Raw genomic sequence first — 19,750 nt, 5'->3', positions numbered from 1 at the left:
GCCTGTCACAATCCTCGATTTTCCTAGTATTAAAAGAAGTTGTGTGTGCAATTGAAGAAAAATTATGTCCAACCTCGATCATTGTCAACATGTCATCCGATAGAAAAACAAAACGCACGAAACTCCTTTTTTTTAACGGCGAGGTTACCAAGAGTAATAGGATGTGTTGACGGAACCCATATAGGAATCGTTGCTCCCATTGAGTTGCGCCATCAGTATCTTAGCAGAAAAGGATATTACAGTGATCGCATTCACAAAGCTAGTAGCTACGTAGTCAAGGGATTCCGATTGGCTAAATCTAACTACAAAAGTAGTTGAAATTTCCCCTCCGACGTAGTGTAAAAATTTTGGCTACAAAGTTAGTGCATACTGGTTTTGACGTTTCACAATCAGCTGCTCGGAAAGGACACTATAATTCAAAATGAAATGAATCTTTCGACATTTAAAAACAATATGGTTTGATTGAATTTAAAAAGAAAAAAAAACTATTTAAAGTTCTGAAAACATAAATTTTTCTCATTTTATATTTTTATTTGTCATTAATATGACAGTTCCGGATTGACTAGCTTTGTAGTGGCATTTTGCATTCACAAAGAATTCTGACTACGTAGTCAGTAGCTTTGTGAATGCGCAGTTTAAACGCAATGGTAGTAGCATTTGGTTTTAGTTTTTAAGGCGTGTGACCATAAAATGTGTATTCGTTATGTTGACTCGAGATATCCTGGATCAACCTATGATTTCTTTGTATGGAACTCGAGTAATCTTAAGTCAGTTCTTGAAACGTGGTACCAAAGAGGAGAACGTTCAATGCTCCTTGTTAGTATTTATATTTGTTCAAGAATGTTCAATAATTTTTCTTTTTCATCTCGAGATTGTAGCAAATTGGTCCAAATATTCCTTTTGGTTTTTATTTCGGAAGAACCAACCTCTACAACACCTCTCGCTATATTCGGGTTCGAATCCATCAGTTCGACTAATTTTTAGTACTGATTTGTTTTAGTTTGAATAAAAATGCATTGATTCATGTTATTTTATAATAGAAATGAAATTTACATTTGAACTTACATTATTTTATTTTCCAACATTTCTTTTACATGAGCTTCGACCTTTTCCCATACAATATTCGACAAATTCATTCGACTCGCCAATGGTAACGAAATTTTGATTTCAAAGGAACAAAATGTATGTTTTGAGTAGTATTGTCAATAAATATAAAAAAGCAGACATAAGCCAAAAAAAGAATCTCTAAAAGAAAAATGTAAGTAACTAGTTGGCTCGAAAATAGAAGTAATTAAATTAAATTAGAATAAGGATTTATCAAAATATAATATACAGTGGATCCCACAACTAATCGGACACATCAAAAAATTTATTTTTTGGAATGCATTTTCTCCAATAAAATAATATAGAAGTAGTAGAACGTAAACAACATTGTAGGTATAACACATTTAGGCTCAGTTTAATTAAAAATAATTGAAACATTTTTGAAAAATATTAATGGTACCACTTGTATTTAAAATAAAACTTCAAATTTAGAATGCAATCGATTTATTATTAATCAATCGATATTTTAATGATATCTTAATACAGATAAATGATAAAACATGTTTAAACGTATAAAAAAGTAGTACAAGCTGTACGGGGAAGTAGGAGTGTAAATAAAACCAAATGATCATAAAAATGCAAACTCTTTGCATAACTATCACAAATCCATCAATCAAATAAATTTCAAATTCTAAGGATTATTTCCTTTTCTCAATAATGTCCACTTTAGTTAGCATCTATCTCGGCATCATGATTGTATACTTCCATAATTTCCTCAAGAATCTCCCAATGCTTCTCCTTGCTTAGGCCAGTCACAAATACCTAAAAGCGATGAACATTAAAACACAACAATTTTGTAATATTTTTTAAGGTTATAACTTACATTATACCAAGCAGTGTTCTCATCCGACTCGCCAGTAAGTGGGACTTGTACTCCGTAAGTTTGTAGGGCCAATGAAAGACAACAAATGGCAATATGAGATGGATTATGATTAAGAACCTTGGGATTATGGTGAAAGTCCTGACAAAAATATTTTTTGTTTGAATGTTTAGCTAGGAATTCTTAATTTAAAAATAAAATGTCAATTTTACTTGTAAAAATGCTGCGGCAGTCTTTGCTATGGGAAGAGAACTCCAAGTGTTGGGGCCCAACCAGTCTTTGAGGGATTTCATAAAATACAGAAGGTACTAAAACACAGAAAAGAAATGTATACATAAATATTTATAATAATTTGTATTAAGTTTAGTTTGTAATTAAATTAATGCCTTTTTTGGAAAAAAAAATCAATCCTAAGAAAACGAAGTTTAAAGCTTTATACAATTTTGACCAAGGATATTAGGGAGACATAAGCTGATTTTTTTAATAAGAACATCATTACAAAATATTAAAAAATTACTGTTTTGAAAGTGGCGTTCAAAATGCATACACTACGCCATATCCACATAATAATATTTGATTTAAAATTATTTTGTTTTTTAAAATATTCTCAAGGAGTATCAATACATTTATCTAGCGTTTTCACTATTCTTGGAAACATTTTTACCATAAGCAAACTCTAGCACATGATTTTTATCTTCTTTCGAAGAAAATCACTGTCTACGAAATTTATTTTTGATATTTTGTAACAAGAATAATTCATAAGAAATGTCAAATCAAAGCTGTGTTGTAGATGACCCATAAATTTAATGTCTTCCATTTCGATTTTTTATGATGAAAATGATTTTAATTAATTTATTGGTTCTCCTGATTTTTTCCATTTTGCCAAACTTCCGGGCAAAAATAATACTTAAATGCATTCTAAACAGTTTGACGTCACTCAAGTAGTATGGTGGACAGTTGTTCCGACTTCAAAATTACTCTATCTCGTAAGGTTTTTGAGATATTACTTCTTAAAACTTGAACAATTAAAGTTCATTAGGCTTTTGAGGCTATTTTAATTCATGAATTAGATTTTTTTTATTAAATTCGTGATGGTGTTTCAAATCTATAAGCCTTTTTTACGATAATGAAAAATTTTATTCGATTGTTAGATTTCATGTACATATTTCAAATTTGTACACCCTTTGTGCTAAAACGATTTTAAACAGAAAAGTCTAAACTGGTTGAAAGAAATTGTTGTTCTTAAAATGAATCTGTTGTCTAAACAAGTCTATCATACAAAGTTTTTAAAATACATATGTATGTATGTATGTTAAAAAACATATAAATGATGTTGAATGTTGTAGTTAAAATCATTGTTCGAAATCGAAATCAGCCCTTAAAACCAACTCCAAAACGTATTTTTCAAACTAGAACTAGAAAAATATTAAATTCTAGGTTTGCTGAAAACATTAATGTATAGTCAAACAAAGATTTATAACTTATGAGAATTACAGGAAACTTAGTAAGATACTTAAAGAATTTCAATTGTATCTAGAAGACAAAGGCGGTTTTAAAGGGCATATTTTAAAAACTTGATATGAGAGAATCATTTAAAAGCGAGATTCGAATACAGAACATTTTAATCCTTTAAAAAAGTAATGCAAAAGAAAAAAAAACGCAATTTTGTCGACCAGTGTAATCAAGTCTAAAACATACAAAATCACTAAGTTTAGTTTATTTTCGTAACAACTCAAAAATCACAAACTTATCAAAGGCAATGTCAAAAGGCTGCTCAGATACTTCATTTTTATCAGGGCCGGAAATATGAAGAATGGAGCTGGGTCTATCAGCTAGGTTCCCACAATGAAGTGAAATAAAATCGGAATCTAATCATTCGTGTCTATTGTGCAGTCAGTTCACACCTTGCTAATTATTCTCTCTAAAATGTCTAAATTTTGCTCTTAATGTGATCAAGTCATCAAACGATCCAAAGACATAAAGTATATAAAGTGTGACTATTTTTGTGGTCGCTTTTTTCATCAAACTTGTGTCGCAGTTAGTGATGATGATTATATTACAATTAATGAAAAAAGGTTATTTTGGAAGTGTGATTCTTGCTCCAACATAAGTTTCTCCGATTTCATAAATAATTTCAATGGTCTTGTTTCAAGAGTAAGAGATCTTAAAAATGATTTCTCTTCATTTTTAAATTCACATCAATCGAACTCACCACCTCGGAAAACAGCCAAAAATCAGGCATCATCTTGTCTAAGAGATCAAAAAAATGTGAATAATATTGTTCCCTGTAACATTAATGAACCGCTTTTGAATGAACTAATCTTTAATTTACCAGAAACATTGCCAAAACCCTTAAACAATGAATCAGCAATTAATGTGGCTAACAATGATAAAGAAAATAATGAAAACAATCATAACCTTAATCCAGTGCAAAATGTTAATAATCAAAAAACTGCAAGAACTAAGAGAAGGGTAGATATAATCGGGACCGATTCCACCTCCTCTCTTACTTCCATACCAAAAACTAAGTGGCTCCATATTTCACGTTTTTCTAATAAAACCACTTCCGAGGATATTGTCAAATACATATCTGAAAAAACAGACATATCTTCTGAACTATTTAAATGTTACATGCTCATAAAAAAAGATACAGAGGTGTCCGATTTAAGCTTTGTAACATTTAAATTAAGTGTACCAGTTGACAGTTTGACAACAATCTTGGATGCATCAGTGTGGCCACAGCATGTTCATGTAAATATTTTTTCTCTCTAAACAGAAAAGAGAAAACGGCAGTAATACCACCCCCGCCTCCACCTGTGCAGCAACAACCACAATAACAACAGCTCCATCACCATCGCTCTCCAACATCACATCTATAATTTGTGCCTCTAAGCTATCACTGCTCTGTGACAACTGCTCTCATCATGATGACTCTTCATCTTCACCCACCTGTCAACTCTCTTCAATGTCCACACCGCCACTCAACTCTTGTCATCCAGCTTCTTCTTCTACACCGCTCTTGGTCAACGGCTCTCATATTTCGCAATCATCATCTTCTTCGCAATTCATCGATATCGCTCAATTAAGGGAGCCGTAATAAATACCCATGGTTTTCATGGCTATGTTTGATGTTAAACATTATTCTGTACATAGAAAAGACAGATGCTCTCTTTCAACTGGTTTGGACAGAGGTGGAGGTGTTTTACTTGCAGTTCGGTCTATTCACGCTTCCACTCTATTGAAACTGCCCTCATCATCTTATTCAACATTTGACATAGATCAGGTTATTATTAAACTTTCATTAACTTCTAATAAAGATATATATATTATTGTCAGCTATATTCTACCAAGAAGTCCACTAGATTTATATAAAGAACATATAAATAATTGTAATTTTTATCTATCAAATCTTAAAGATAATCAACACGTTATTATAGTAGGTGATTTTAATCTACCAAATGTAAATTGGATTTTTGATCATGATGAGTCACAACTTATTCCATTCAATGTTTCTAATGATTATGTATGAGAAATTGTAGATTCCTTTGCAGCGCATGATCTAATTCAGATTAATAATTGTAAAAATAGTTTGGATAGGACACTTGACTTTGTATTTAAGGACTTGGGAATGTCAGTAAATGAATCACTTTTTCCAATTTTTTCCAATTCCATGCATCATAAAGGCATATGGGAATGTCAGTAAATGAATCCAATTTTTTCCAATTCCATGCATCATATTGCTTTAAATTTTCATTTCAAAATACTCAATTTCTTTAAACATACAACTAATAACTTATTTAAATTTAACTTTGCAAAAGCAAGTTTTGTTGGCATAGCGAATTATTTGGATCGTTTAGTTTTATGATTTTATTAATAATTTTGATTTATCTTACTTCTGTAGTGACTTTCTAAGTACTCTTAAGGAAGCAATTGACATTTTTGTTCCTAAATCACAAATTAAAAATAACTCTAAGCCACCATGGTACAACAAAAGACTCATAAATTTGAAAAATAAAAAGAACAAAGTTTATAAACTGTTGCGGGTTTCTTCATCTGATGCCAATTTAAAAGTTGAATATATTGGTCTTGAAAAGAGCTTTAACTTGTTAAATAAATTTCTTTATAAAAACTATATTTGTTCAATGGAATCTAAACTTAAAAACAATAGCAAGTATTTTTGGACTTTTATTAAAAATAAAAAAAATAATAATGGAATTCCAAAGTGTATGGAGTATTTGGGATATACGTACACTGACCAACCTAACATTTGCAATAATTTTGCCAAATTTTTCAAATCTAATTATTTAGTTTCAAATAACAATAATGCTTTCTCTTTGGCACCATCTAATAATACGGTTAACATTGGTCAGTTAAGTTTTAACATAACTGAGGTTTAGAAAGTTTTATTGAGCTTGAATGACGATAAGAATGCTGGTCCAGACGAAATTCCTCCCATTATTTTAAAGAGTTGTGCGCCTTCCCTGTCTCGAATACTTTGTTTTATTTTTAACAGATCACTCGAGAAAGGTGTATTTCTTTCCGAATGGAAAACATCTTTTATAACTCCTATCCATAAAAGTGGTCCAAAACAGGACATATCCAAATACCGCCCGATTTGCAAGTTATCCGTAATACCAAAACTTTTTGAAAAAATTGTTTGCGATAAGCTTTCGTTTTTATTAAAAGAGACTATATCCCCATTTCAACACGGATTTGTATCCGGTAGATCAACTTCTACAAATCTTAAAATTTTCTCCAACTTGGTTTTAAATAATCTAAAAAAGGATTTCAAGTCGATGTCATATATACGGATTTTGCCAAAGCATTTGACAGAGTTCACCATACAATTTTGATTGATAAACTGGAAAAAACTAGGTATACATTCTAACTTGTTAAATTGGTTGAGTTCATATCTTACAGGACGCATTCAATATGTCCGTATTGATTCGATCGTCTCAAGTCCAATAGATGTTTCCTCGGGTGTTCCCCAAGGTAGCCATCTTGGACCACTATTGTTTCTTATATTCATAAATGATCTTCCTGATTTTCTCTTATATTCCTTTTCCTTAATGTTTGCCGATGATCTCAAATTTCTGAGATGCATTAAGGATCCGGTAGACTGTGTGCTTCTTCAAAAAGATTTTCAAAGCTTATCAACTTGGTGTAAAATCAACACATTGAACCTCAACATCTCTAAATGTCAATGTTTTTCATTTTCCCGCCGATCTTCTCCTTTTGTATATGATTATCATCTTGAGAACAAAGTTCTCGATAGAGTCTCAACCAAAACAGATCTGGGAGTGATTTTTGACTCTAAATTCAGCTTCAGTAATCATTTAGAATTCATAGTTAACAAGGCCAACTCTATGCTTGGATTTGTTGTCCACAACTCTAAAGGTCTAACTGATCCCTATACCTTAAAAACGCTTTACATTGCTTATGTTAGATCAATGCTGGAGTACTGCTGTGTGGTATGGAATCCGTTTTACAAAACTCATTCTATTAGAATTGAAAAAATTCAAAGAAAATTTACAAGAATAGTTATTTATAAACTTAGATGGAACGCTGATGTTATGCCACCCTATAATACTCGGTGTCAACTTCTTGGCATTCAGACCTTAGAAAATCGCCGCAAAATATATTCTATAATGTTCATTAAAGATAGTTTATCCCATTATATTGACTGTCCGTTTTTATTGTCTCTTATAAATTTACATGCTCCAACTCAGGTGCTTAGAAATCGTTGTTTATTCCATGAGGTATATCATAGAGTAAATTATGCTGTTAACGAGCCAATATCTCGCTGTGTCAGAGAAATTACCCAAATATCTGATTTTATTGATTTTAATTTTCATTTGAGTAGAGATGCATTTAAAAATATGCTCAGCTTATTCTTTCTGGTTAATTGACTGAAATTTATGTTAAGACAAATTTTGTATTTCTATAGTCTGTAAGAGTTATTATAATCTCTAATTGATGATAAATAAATAAATAAAAATAAAATAAAAATAAATTGAAAATCGAGTGAAATTGCTATAAATATAATACAATCTGTGATGGATATAGTTTAATATATATTAAAACTTTCATAATGCAGTGTTCTCTATTTTATTTAAAAAAATAAGAAATTTTGTGTTCAGTTTCATTCGTCAGTCCCTTGTGTGTTATTTAAATTTGAAATTAGAGCGAAATATTGCCGCCTCAACGTCAAATTCCACTTTGAATTTTAATGCTGGTTGTTGCGGGTCGCACTATTTGACGGCCACAATAACTGTACCAGAGTTTAGGTTATGTTTGTTGTCTATACCCGAGCTAAGCCAGTCAACACGTCAGTCCTATGGTGAGTCATTATTTTTTTGTTAATCTAAAGTTTATTTTTATTTATACATATTAGACTTTGATTTGTTAAAATGTAGTTTGCTAGTATTCGAAATTACAAAAACATTAGTCCATATTATAATCTCAAAGTTTCTTCTTTTTTGTCAGTCCCATGGCGTCAGTCCTAATGATCATTTCATGATCATTAGTACCTTTAAGATGAGGCGGTGTGTTTTTTTATTTTAAAAAAGATATGAGATATAGAATTGTTAGTGAAATATGTGATTCCATGAAGATTTGGTGTTTATGCTATGAGATATTTACAAAAGAATTTAGAGAATCTATTGCGATATTGTACAGATCGCCAAGTAGTTCTGACCGTGAATTTTGTGTAGTATTTTCGAGTTGGCTTGATATAATATTGCATACTAATTCCAATGTAGTGATTGTGGGGGACTTTAATATTAATTTAATGGATATAAGTTATACCTACACTAAAGCTTTCTGTGATATCTTAACCCAAAACAACCTGAAGCAAGTAATAAATAAACCAAAAAGGATCACGGACCGTTCCCGTTCATTGATTGACTTCGTTATATACCCCAAAGAGAAACCAATTTGGGCAGACACAGTTCCGAAATTAAAAGTTAGTGACCATGAAGCAAATAAAAAACGATAAAAATGTATTAATCTATTTAAATATAATCAAATTCAATTTAGATCTAAGTGAAAAAAGTGAGCAGTTATGTCTTGATACTGATTTTAATATGTTATCATTTTTGCTACAAGATAGTTTATTATATTGTGTTCAAAAATTAACTAAAAAACCATAGTACATGAATCAAATAAATGTTTCACAAGCAAATTAAGAGCTTTGAAATTAAAAAAAAATACAGTGCTTTCGTAGGGCGAGAATATTCAATAGGTCCAATACAAAAAATATTATTAATTTAAAAATTAACACTTACTTTGTGTGGATGTTCAATGTTCAGATCGAACTTCAATGTCCGCGCGATGAGAAGCTCTGCTTGGACAATGGCATCTCTCATCGACCAATATTCATCACCAAGATCAAGTGGTGCGGTGCCTCTGTTTAATGTACTGTATGATACATTTATGACATCACGAATTTTCACAGGATCATCTTTGATTTTTCCAGCTAAATATAAACAACTTGATGCAATCAACTGCAAAAGATAGGACGATATAAGTTAGACTTTTCGTTAAGTTAAATTTGTATTTATTTAAAACTAACATATTGATCGTAGTCACTTTTTTGAACTTCATTAAAGAATCGATGAAAGATTATAGCGGCTGTGGCAGAAGTCAATGGCTTCATAGAAAGTTTTATGGAGCATTCGAAAAGAAAACGTGGCACTACTCCTTGGCCATCCTTTTTCCTTCAATAGAAAACACATAACATGAAAGAGTTCCACATAGGTATATATTTCTTTAAATGTATATAAATAATCGCATATGCTTACCTGTAGTCAGTTTGGATAGCTTTAGGTGCATTTGAGACATTTTCAGTCCTTTGTTGAATTGACATAACATCAACAATATTCTTCATCATTTATCTTAAAAAAAATATAAATAATATGGAAAATAATTTGTAGGATAAAACAGGTTTAATTTGATAAATGAATACAAAACATTTGAAATACAAAAATTAGAAAGTTTCTTGACACCATTTTCGCGTCATAGAGGCAAGCGGTAGGTGCCGCATATATTTATGTATAGTTATTATTTTACCTGTTTTTTTTGTAATTTGTTTATTAAACAAACTTTATCGCAAAAAATTTTTGCAAGATGAGTTTTTAATGAAATTCAACTCAATTAAGTCTTGCGAACAAGTAAAGGCAAAACAGTTCAAACAATTTCCTCAAAAAATAGGATCAGAGAGGAATTTTTTCAGCAGTGTATTGGGCGAACAATGGACTCTGTAATTTATTTCAATGAGAAAGAAAAGTATCACTAAAAGTTGAATTATCTTAAGACTTTACGTTTAATAAAGATTTATTTCAATAAAAAGTAAATAGAAACTCACAAATTCACATAAATATTAATTAAGTTTAGACATGTGCATCTGCGGTTGGTTGCATTTGCTTCAGCATTTGCATTCAATTTTGTTACTTTTTTGCTATGAAAACGGAGGAGAATGATTGAACGTGATTGAAAGAAAATGACATTGACAGTTGTGAACACAAAGTGATGCCAAGAGTAATTTACTTAAAATTACTGCAAACAAAATTGATGTGTTCAAGGCACAATAATTGTTGAAATTACTATATTCTGCACTTTAAAATCTGGTTGAAAGGCAGATCCAAAAAAATCGAATATTCCGAAATGTCATAAGGGTAAGGGAAATATTAAGACGAACATTTTGGGGCGACTTTCCATTACCGCAGCACGAATTTCCTTCTGATTTTTTTGTACAATTAGGTAGGGGTCTCAATAGAACATGTTTTAAATATTAGGGCGAGGAAACAACTTTAAGTCCTAAATAAAAAATATTTTCTTTTTCGGACTTAACCCTACTTTTTTTGTATTGCATTTTTGACCGCGAGTCGAAATTCATGCTGCGGTAATGGAAAGTTGAGCCAACATTTTTATTCAAGTGAAATAACTTTCACACTGTTTTTTGTCATTGGGCTCAACTTTCCATTACTGCAGCACGAATTTCGACTAGCGATTTGTTTTATTTGATAGATATGTGCATTGTGCAAATAAATAATAACGATAGCAATTTTAGAACGATTATACATTCATTTCTATTTTTAATTAAAAAATGGTTGATTTTGACATTTCTTCCCTGTTTTTTGTTCAGTGTTGACATAATTGCTTTTTCTTTTTGGGTTTTTCTTTGATTTTAGTGCTCAAATGCAAAAAGTACTTTGCATATACCCAAACTTGCACCCACCCTAATTACTATAGTGATCCCAAGCAGGGGGGTGCATACCCAGCTGTAATTACGCCGTGTTATCAATTAAAAAAAATTGTTTTAGGCTCAAAAAATGCAATACAAAAAAAGTTGGGTTAAGTCCGAAAAAGAAAATATTTGTTTCTATGACTTAAAGTTGTTTCCTCGTCTAAATATTTAAAACATGTTCTATTGAGACCCCTACCTAACTGGAAAACAAATCTGAAGGAAATTCGTGCTGCAGTAATGGAACGTCACCCCTTAAGACGAATATGTTTATTTAAGTGAAATAACTCTTTCATACTTTTTTTAACCTTCCGATGCCAAGTGGGGTCACCGATCACCCCACTACTTTTTATAGAACCTCAAGAGAATAGTTTTCTCATTTTCTTTTAATGTAAATACTCGAATTTTAATAAATTATAATAATTGTTTTTTAGTTTCAGTACTGTTTTTTTTTTATAAAAGTTGGTGTGACGATGAACAACAGCAGATGTAATTCAATAAGGCAAAAAAGCCTTGCCTTCGGAAGGTTAACTTCCCATTGGAAGTTATTGTAATGGGTCCGAGTTGTCAAATTGAAAATTTTGACATTTCTCGACGTTTCAAAGTCCCTAGAGTAGAAATACAAGATTTTTAGAAAGATGTCTGTGCTTGCGTGTGTACGTATGTACGTTCGTACGTTCGCGACGTTTTTTCGTCGTCCATAGCTCAAGAACCAGAGGAGATATCGACTTTAAATAAATGTTGTTATTCAGATAATAAGGCAGAAAGATGCAAGGAAATTGCTATGGTAACCCTAAATATCTCATGAACCAAAAACCCTAGACCTAGAGACTTGAATTAAATTTTATATAATATATTGTAATGTGATACCAAACAAGTATATTTTTTGAAAAAAATTCAATTTACGTTTTTTTTATAAATCAAAAAAACATCTGGTAAGATTTTGAGAAAAATAGAATTTATAGTTTTTTTACAAAAACAAAAAAGTTTATTTTCGACTAAAATATCTTTTCAAAAACTTGAGATTATGGCTTCAAACTTATTTTATCTCATAAGAAATATTGTTTTCAAAAATCGGTAAAATTTTGAAAAAAATCGAATTGACAGTTTTCTTACAAAAAAAAAAAAAACTAAAAACATAAACAAAAGTTGGTGAAAATTGATTTTCGGCTCACAATAAATAACAATGCTAAAACTTCTTAAACATTTATTTTCAAATCAAAAAGCTTTTCAAAAATTAAATATATTGTCTTCAAACTTTTTTTATGTCATAGAAAATATTGTTTTCAATATTCAGTAGTTTTTTTTTTAAATCGAACAGTCCGTTTTTAATAAAAAAATAAGATCTCCAAGAAATAGTACTAAAATTTGGTACAAATTGATATTCGGTTCTTGATATCTCTCAAATTAATTTCATTCATCCAATTTGTAAACATTTAAGAAATGCTACTAAAATTGGTAAAAAAATTGTTTTCGATTATAAATCTATTTAACAAAACTAGATTTTCAAACTAAACTATTTATATGAAAAATATTGTTGGTAATTTTAAAATTTGTTAGAATAATTCAATTAACAACTTTTTTAACCCAAAAAGCCTATAAACTTTTAAGCAAGACAAATAGACAGACGGGATGGGATGTTATCAGTGTGGGTCGTAGCCCAGCATCTTTTTTCATGGAATCTTCTGCAAAGTTTAATATTTATAAATTAAAACTATATGTTTTTAATTTTTTTTTATTTTCTTTATTGTGGTCTTGTCTTAATTTTTTAATGAAATATTTCATAATGGAGTTAATAATATAACATGTGGTGTTGTGACACAATTAAGATTCATTTTATTTTCGTATGTATTCAAAATCTATTGGATTACTAATTTTAACTTTTATTAAAGATACATATACTAAAATCGGTATTCTAAAGGTTTATTCAAAAAGTTACATATTGCTCAAAAAATGTTTAATGCTGCAGTACTCTTATTTGGAAATATAAATGTAAAATCAACATTATTAGAAAAAATACGTAGGTTTAAATAATTAATTACTTTGTAGCCTTTATTTACAGATTTTGCGATATTTTTTGTTATTATTTTTGATATTTTGATTTAAATACAATGAAAACAAAACCAACATATAGATTGAACATTAAAAATTTATCAAGACGTAACGTAAAATTGTCCTTTAAGGTTTCAACAAAATGTAAAACAACATTTATCCATAAATAATTACAAAAATAAACAAATAATAATTATAACATCAGTCATTTATCTTAAACAACAATTATTTTCTTAAATTGGAGTACCTATGTATTTTCATTTACATTTTGTCGTTTTTATTTATTCATTCCTTTTTTTTAAAAAAAGACTTTCAATAAGTGCATCTTTAAATACGAAGATGAGAAATTAAGAAGTTATTTTTTATGAACGAGAATGTATCAATGAAGGTATGTAATAATGTTTGGAAACAATTTTAGTTTTCTTCATGCCCAATTATTTCAATGTCATCAGCTAGAGGGCTTTCCAGATCACCTGCAGGGGTCTTTTCGTGGTTGTTTATATCACCTGCATCAAGATTGATCAAGGATAACGTCATTTTACTACTAAGCACAACCTGGAATTTAAAAATAAATTATATAATTAAATATTTGCATTTGTATTTATATTTATATTCATATTTATATTTATACTAATATTTATATTTTTGGTTATATTTATGTTTATATTTATATTTATATTTATATATATATTTATATTTATATTTATATTTATATTTATATTTATATTTATATTTATATTTATATTTATATTTATATTTATATTTATATTTATATTTATATTTATATTTCATTTCATTTCATTTACTTTATTGTATAATTATGCTCTGTAAGATACAATATCTTGTAAGCTAGAGCAAATCTTAGTATCATAATACTATTTTAACAAAAATTGTCCTTTGAATTCGAAAGGTGGAAATATTATGTATGCATTAAACAAATTAACAAAACAAAATCAATTATGTAGGTATAAGTTATAAAAATTTAAATTTACAATTCATCATCATAACGATCACCATCATCATCATCATCATCATCACCATCATCAACATCATCTTTATCATCAAATAAGCACAGAGCTAGGAAAAGAATTCTCTTAGCATTTTTCCAAAAATGGTCGGACTACTTATAATTTTAACAGAGCAGGGAAGAGAGTTCCACAAACGAATAGAATGCACATAAAATTGGCGCTCAGATACAAGGAATGAGTAACGTACTGGGATAAGGCCGCATGATCTTACAGAACGCGTAAAGTGTATTTTATTCTATAAGTATTCAGGTTGATGTGATTGTATGATATTGTGAAGCATGGTTAAAGTTTTTTACTTTAAAGAGATTATCGAGTGAAATGCCATAGATTGACTTAGAAAAACTTGAGTTGTGGTCATATCTCTTTGAGTTTTCGCTCGTGTTCGAAGTCACAATTACTAAACACCTCGCAACAGAAAAGCATAAAGGGGACCTAGAAACGTTTTGGCCAATATTAAGTGTATATTAAGCGAGAACAATAAAGGGCCCAAAATGAGGGACACCTCTCTGAAGAGGAAGGAAAGTAGACATAACATTGTTAGCAAAAACTGCCTAAGATCTACCGGTTAAGTTAGAGAGAATAAGCTTAACAGATGCAAAAGAAAAATGAAATGGACACTTAAGTTTTTCACAAAGTATAAAATGGTTTATGGTATCAAATGCCTTTGAAAAGTCAAGAAGTGTTAATATAGTCACTTTATTATTATCTCGAGCATCGAACTGTTGCTTTGCTTCCCGAATTAGACATATTACTCTATTTCTTAAATTTTTGTATTCATTATGCAATGCTTCAAGCTTAAAGATTTTCCATCGCTTATATGCAACATTTCGTTCCCTTATTTGATCCTTAATATAGTTGCTAAACCACGGCTGGTCTTTCTTACTAGCTTGCTTAGTAACAAGTGGAACATGGAGGTTGAAGAGATAATCAATATTATTTTGAAGAAATAGCACTTGGTCATCAACAGAAGCCATACTATATATTTGTTACCACTCAATATGATTCAAATCAGTTTCTAGTTGCCATTTTTAAAATCTCTATAGCAGTAAGTTGAAGAAGAAACCATAGGTGAACATTTAAATGTAAGATAAATTAAATCATGATTAGAGAAGCATGATGCAGACAGTTGGTCGTAAAGAAGAACCTTCTTAGTGTGGCTTACAAAAAACATATCAAGTAAAAATTATACCGTGTGTGGTGAAATATGTTGGAGTAGCCATATTTATACAGGAAATAAATTCAATGAGCCCATTTTATCCACAAGTTCCGAGCTCCTTAGCACATCATGGTTAAAATCTCCCGCAACAATTATGATATTATTATATTTATATTTATATTTATATTTATATTTATATTTATATTTATATTTATATTTATATTTATATTTATATTTATATTTATATTTATATTTATATTTATATTTTATTTCACACGTAATTTATGGTATACAGTGGTGTTCCTGTATAACGAATGCCGATATAACGCATGATCTTTACAACGAACACTTTTTTCAAGTCCATTAGGTATTCTATATAACGAACAAAATAACCAATTTCAGATAGTAAAAAAAATACTGTAAATGTCTAAACATGTATGTTTATAATAATATTGGAAGAAACATACGCAATTTCCCATACACAAGTGTTTTTTTTTCGCTTGGTTAGTTATGTCCTATGTATTCGTCTTCGCGTATGTGAATAGTTGCTCTGTTCGCTATGCACAAAACTGTAACGGATTTTTAGTCCCATTTTTGTTGATTTACGTTTTTTGGCGTCTGGAATATTTAAAATGGTTTCTCAGTTTCATGTCTGATGCTGAATATGTAAGTTCTGGAAGATGTCGTCGCGCAAACGTCTTACAATGGAAGCAAACATTAAAATCATTAACGAATATATAAGAGGAGTTTCGCTTTCGGACATTTCGAAGATGTTCGGAAGTCCAAAGTCTAGCATATGCACTATCAAGAAAAATGAGACCAAGGTTCTCAAATATCTGAGAAACACAAACAATGGGTCTTTTCGTCGACTATCATGAAAGAAGGGTGAATATCCACAAATGGAAACTGCATTGTACCAAAGGTTTATTACCCAACGTGAGAGTTATGTTCCTATCAATGGTAACATTTTTAAAGGACAAGGATTGCAGTTTCAAAAAAAAATAAATGAAGTTATATATGTTTTTTTTATTCTATTAAGTGAAGTATGTAATTATTTTTTTTATGAAGTTTGAAATAAATTAATGGAAAATACAAATGTACTTTCTATTAACCTAAAGATTTATAAAAAAAATATGTTTCGATATAACAAATTTTTGATATAACGAATTGACTATGGACATTATATCCTTCGTTATACTAGACTATAAAAATGTACTTCTGAATATAAATAACAGTAACATTGTATGTAATTTTTTGATTGATTACTTACAGCTGGTTCTTCCGGGGATCCGTTGAGTTCCTTATCAAAAACTTCTTCTGTGCGAGTCTCAGAATCTGCAACCAGAATTTGAGAATCGTGTCCTAAAGATCCTTCCAAGTATATAGACTGGGGTTCTGGATGATCTTCAAGTTTTTCACTGGACTGTAAATGAAAGTATGTAAGTTAAAAGCATTTTGTTATTTTCAAAATTAAATTTGTAATTACAAAAATGTAATGCAGCGCAAAATTAATAAAAATAAGTTAAAAATGAAAATAAGTAGGTACAAATTAGGTGGAATTAGGGAAATTGACGTTTGAAGTAAGGACAAAGTATTCTTCTTTTAATTATTTTTTTTTGTTGTGTTAGTTCCGACCAATGATTAAAAAAACCTATAAGGTATTAAAAGGTTTAAACTTTTCGAAGACTTTTCAAATTCTTTGATTTTTTCGGCTGCGGCTGTGTAACTTACATGTTCGGGATGAGAGAAAAAAACAGGCGTGGAAGGCCGGCCGGTCCACTTTTGGCCACCTTCACAACTAGCTGTAACTTCCATACCAAGCACCTTAACAAAATAATAATTAAAATATAAGAAATTAAAAAACAAAACCAAAACAAAATAACTAAAGTTAATAGTAATGCAATATTTAACTCACCGCCACTGATCTATCAACGCTACCGTCTCTTTTTTTACGTTCAACTATTTCATGTTTGGAGTTTTCCATGTCATCTAAATGTTTTACACCTACGGATTTTTCTACAGAATTAAGATCATCACATTCGTTAATATTTGTTTCTCCATTTGTAATATTTTCACTATCCATTGTCATCGTTTTGTCGTTTGGTTCCTGTTATTATAAAATACAACAAAATTAGTTTAATCTAAATATTCGAATTTAATTTGGTGAAATTTTATTTTTGATGATGGATGATGTAATAAACACATTTTTATCACCATTTCAAGAGTATATTAATTTCACCAACTAAAAATAATTACATGCGAATTGTCTTAATAAACCATAAAACAAAATTAAATTTACTAAAAAATAGCAAAAAAATATTGTTTTTGTTAGTATAAGTATATATAGTTTGAGTAGAGTTAAATACTGGAAAACGTTTTATTATAATTTAAGATGTAAGTCAAAGAGTGCATTGTAAGGTATTAATTATAGTATATTTTTTAAAAATGAATCTATTGTTAGTTGAAAGACACACACATAAGAAAAATGAAGACGCAGTTAAAAATAGCAGTTATATTCAAAAAATTGCAATCGCCATCTTGTGTTTTGTTTCCATTGCTAACCTTATTTGAATCTGTAGTCGAATTTTGTTCTCGTACTTTTAATTGCTCGTCGGCAGCATCAATTAAACCTTGAATAGCTGTTACAACTATATTGTATGATAATAATTAATGTTTATAACAGGTAAGTATATATTTAAGAGGTATACATAGCAAGGACAAAATTATAGCAGTAAACCAAACTTATGCTCCTTACAGAGAATATATAGCGCAAAAAAGTAAAACAATCCTTATTTTGTGCGCATAGTTAAAGTTTAATTAATTTTAAAGTTTTTTTTTAATAATTGCTTACACACTTTTTAAAATATGTCCCCTTTTAATGTTAATATAAAAACTCAACATGCTTCAAATTTTGAGTGCAGTTATGTAAGTTAGTGCTTTAGTGTGATATAAAATGCAATTTTTCGTATCAAAAGAAGAAAAAAAGAAAGCATTCGGAAATTGTTGGCACACACGCCTTTGCTCAATATATATGTAGTTGTGCTTGTGGTTAACAAATAAAAACAAGAACAATCAAAAGGGATTCCCTCATGCCATGAAAAGCTCAGTCAAATACCTAAAATCATCGAAAGTTTAATTTCGGTACTACAAATTTTACATCAAAAGTCGGATGGAAAGAAAGCGTTGCAGTTTTGTCGGTGCAAACACTGCCCTTCACATCCTGACTTGTTGCATATGCCCTACTGAAGATTATAAAGGGTGTTTTTTGTCATGTATCGTCCTCTTAAAGTGGCAAACTTAACTGAGCATTAATTAAGTTACACTTGACAAAAAGAGCAACTCCCAAAAAATTATTGCCAGATTAAAAAACCACACATATACAAAAAACGCCCGTTACTACCTTTTGAATCGTGACTTACGAAAAATTGATTTTAAATTTAGACCTCGTATTTTTGTATTTTTACTCTTTACACTAACAGAGCGGTTAACACTTCAGATTGGCCAAAAGAATTAATTTCTTATTTTTATTAAAACCACAGACCGTAGACCTGCTACAGGTGAAGCAGTTAATTAATACGTTTGTGTGGAACTGTGTAACTTGTTGTTTACATTTGTATGTAATAAAAAGACCAGCTTTATGAATGGTTAAGAATTCTAAAGCTTTATCAAAAAACGCTGAAAAAAGCTGAAATGGTCGTTAACAAAAGTTGTGTGTTAACAGATTTTCTCAGTAGTTGACTGATGATCCAAATGAGAATACCGGTACGGAGCAACAACATTATTATTATTATTCTTTGTTTTTATCTTATCTTTAAAATAATATACAATTTGTAGTAAGATTACGGACTTGGCATATTTGCCGTCTGCCGGAAATGACGTTACATAAATAAATGTAAATTAATTTAACATACATATATGAATCAATATGATATATTAAATAAGTTATAAATTTGTTAAATACTAAATTAGTTTTAAAATACAATTTTGTATGAATTCACAAAAGATATTAATGTAATATTTTTATTTTTTCAACTTGAATTAATTAAATTAAATTTCATAAATATACAATTTTTGAGTGATTTGAAACACAAAGTGCGAATGATGTCAAACACTATTTCTATATGAAAGGGCAAGCTTACAGAATTTGTACACTTTCGACCAACTCTCAGCACCATTTAATAACCCATACTATCTTTCCACAGCTATTATGCTCTTTTCAAATAACAATCTTCTTATTTCCTGCAAAATAGGACATACAGCAATGAAATGATGGTCATTTCGTAGTTCTCTTCTATTGCAAAGATGAGATATTTCCTTCCGACCCATTCTATGTGGTTTAAAGTTTA

The 19,750-nt window shown here is 29.8% G+C and overlaps 2 protein-coding genes across 8 annotated transcripts in view; both read right to left on the bottom strand.

Moving 5' to 3' along the window:
* Nucleotides 1–1,531: 1,531 nt before the first annotated feature.
* On the bottom strand, nucleotides 1,532–10,434 carry LOC129952629 (cyclin-Q). 2 transcript variants are annotated; one of them, XM_056065359.1, is made up of 8 exons: nucleotides 10,290–10,434; nucleotides 9,995–10,182; nucleotides 9,727–9,819; nucleotides 9,498–9,642; nucleotides 9,211–9,429; nucleotides 2,137–2,232; nucleotides 1,928–2,065; nucleotides 1,532–1,866 (listed from the first exon to the last, which is right to left on the bottom strand). In XM_056065359.1, the coding sequence occupies exons 3-8, from the start codon at nucleotides 9,813–9,815 to the stop codon at nucleotides 1,771–1,773; spliced, it is 783 nt and encodes a 260-aa protein (XP_055921334.1). In that variant the 5' UTR covers nucleotides 9,816–9,819; nucleotides 9,995–10,182; nucleotides 10,290–10,434; the 3' UTR covers nucleotides 1,532–1,770. The 2 variants fall into 2 exon arrangements, with proteins under 2 accessions (XP_055921334.1, XP_055921335.1); XM_056065360.1 differs by having other exon boundaries at nucleotides 9,995–10,216; nucleotides 10,290–10,389.
* Nucleotides 10,435–12,887: 2,453 nt separating this feature from the next.
* LOC129949209 (resistance to inhibitors of cholinesterase protein 3) overlaps nucleotides 12,888–19,750 on the bottom strand; it is a 31,783-nt gene continuing 24,920 nt past the window's right edge. For 3 of the 6 annotated variants that reach the window (XM_056060513.1, XM_056060512.1, XM_056060515.1), the window contains 4 exons: nucleotides 17,320–17,511; nucleotides 17,136–17,228; nucleotides 16,675–16,827; nucleotides 12,888–13,775 (listed from right to left, as the gene is read on the bottom strand). In XM_056060513.1, coding sequence (XP_055916488.1) covers nucleotides 13,635–13,775; nucleotides 16,675–16,827; nucleotides 17,136–17,228; nucleotides 17,320–17,511 — 579 coding nt within the window. In that variant the 3' untranslated portion in view covers nucleotides 12,888–13,634. Of the gene's footprint in view, nucleotides 13,776–16,674; nucleotides 16,828–17,135; nucleotides 17,229–17,319; nucleotides 17,512–17,966; nucleotides 18,053–19,750 lie in introns of all 6 variants that reach the window. The other 3 variants (XM_056060517.1, XM_056060516.1, XM_056060514.1) reach the window with 2 other exon arrangements.

The sequence above is a fragment of the Eupeodes corollae genome, chromosome 3 (assembly GCF_945859685.1).
Source record: "Eupeodes corollae chromosome 3, idEupCoro1.1, whole genome shotgun sequence".
NCBI lineage: Eukaryota > Metazoa > Arthropoda > Insecta > Diptera > Syrphidae > Eupeodes > Eupeodes corollae.
This window is presented reverse-complemented; position numbering and strand designations above follow the sequence as displayed.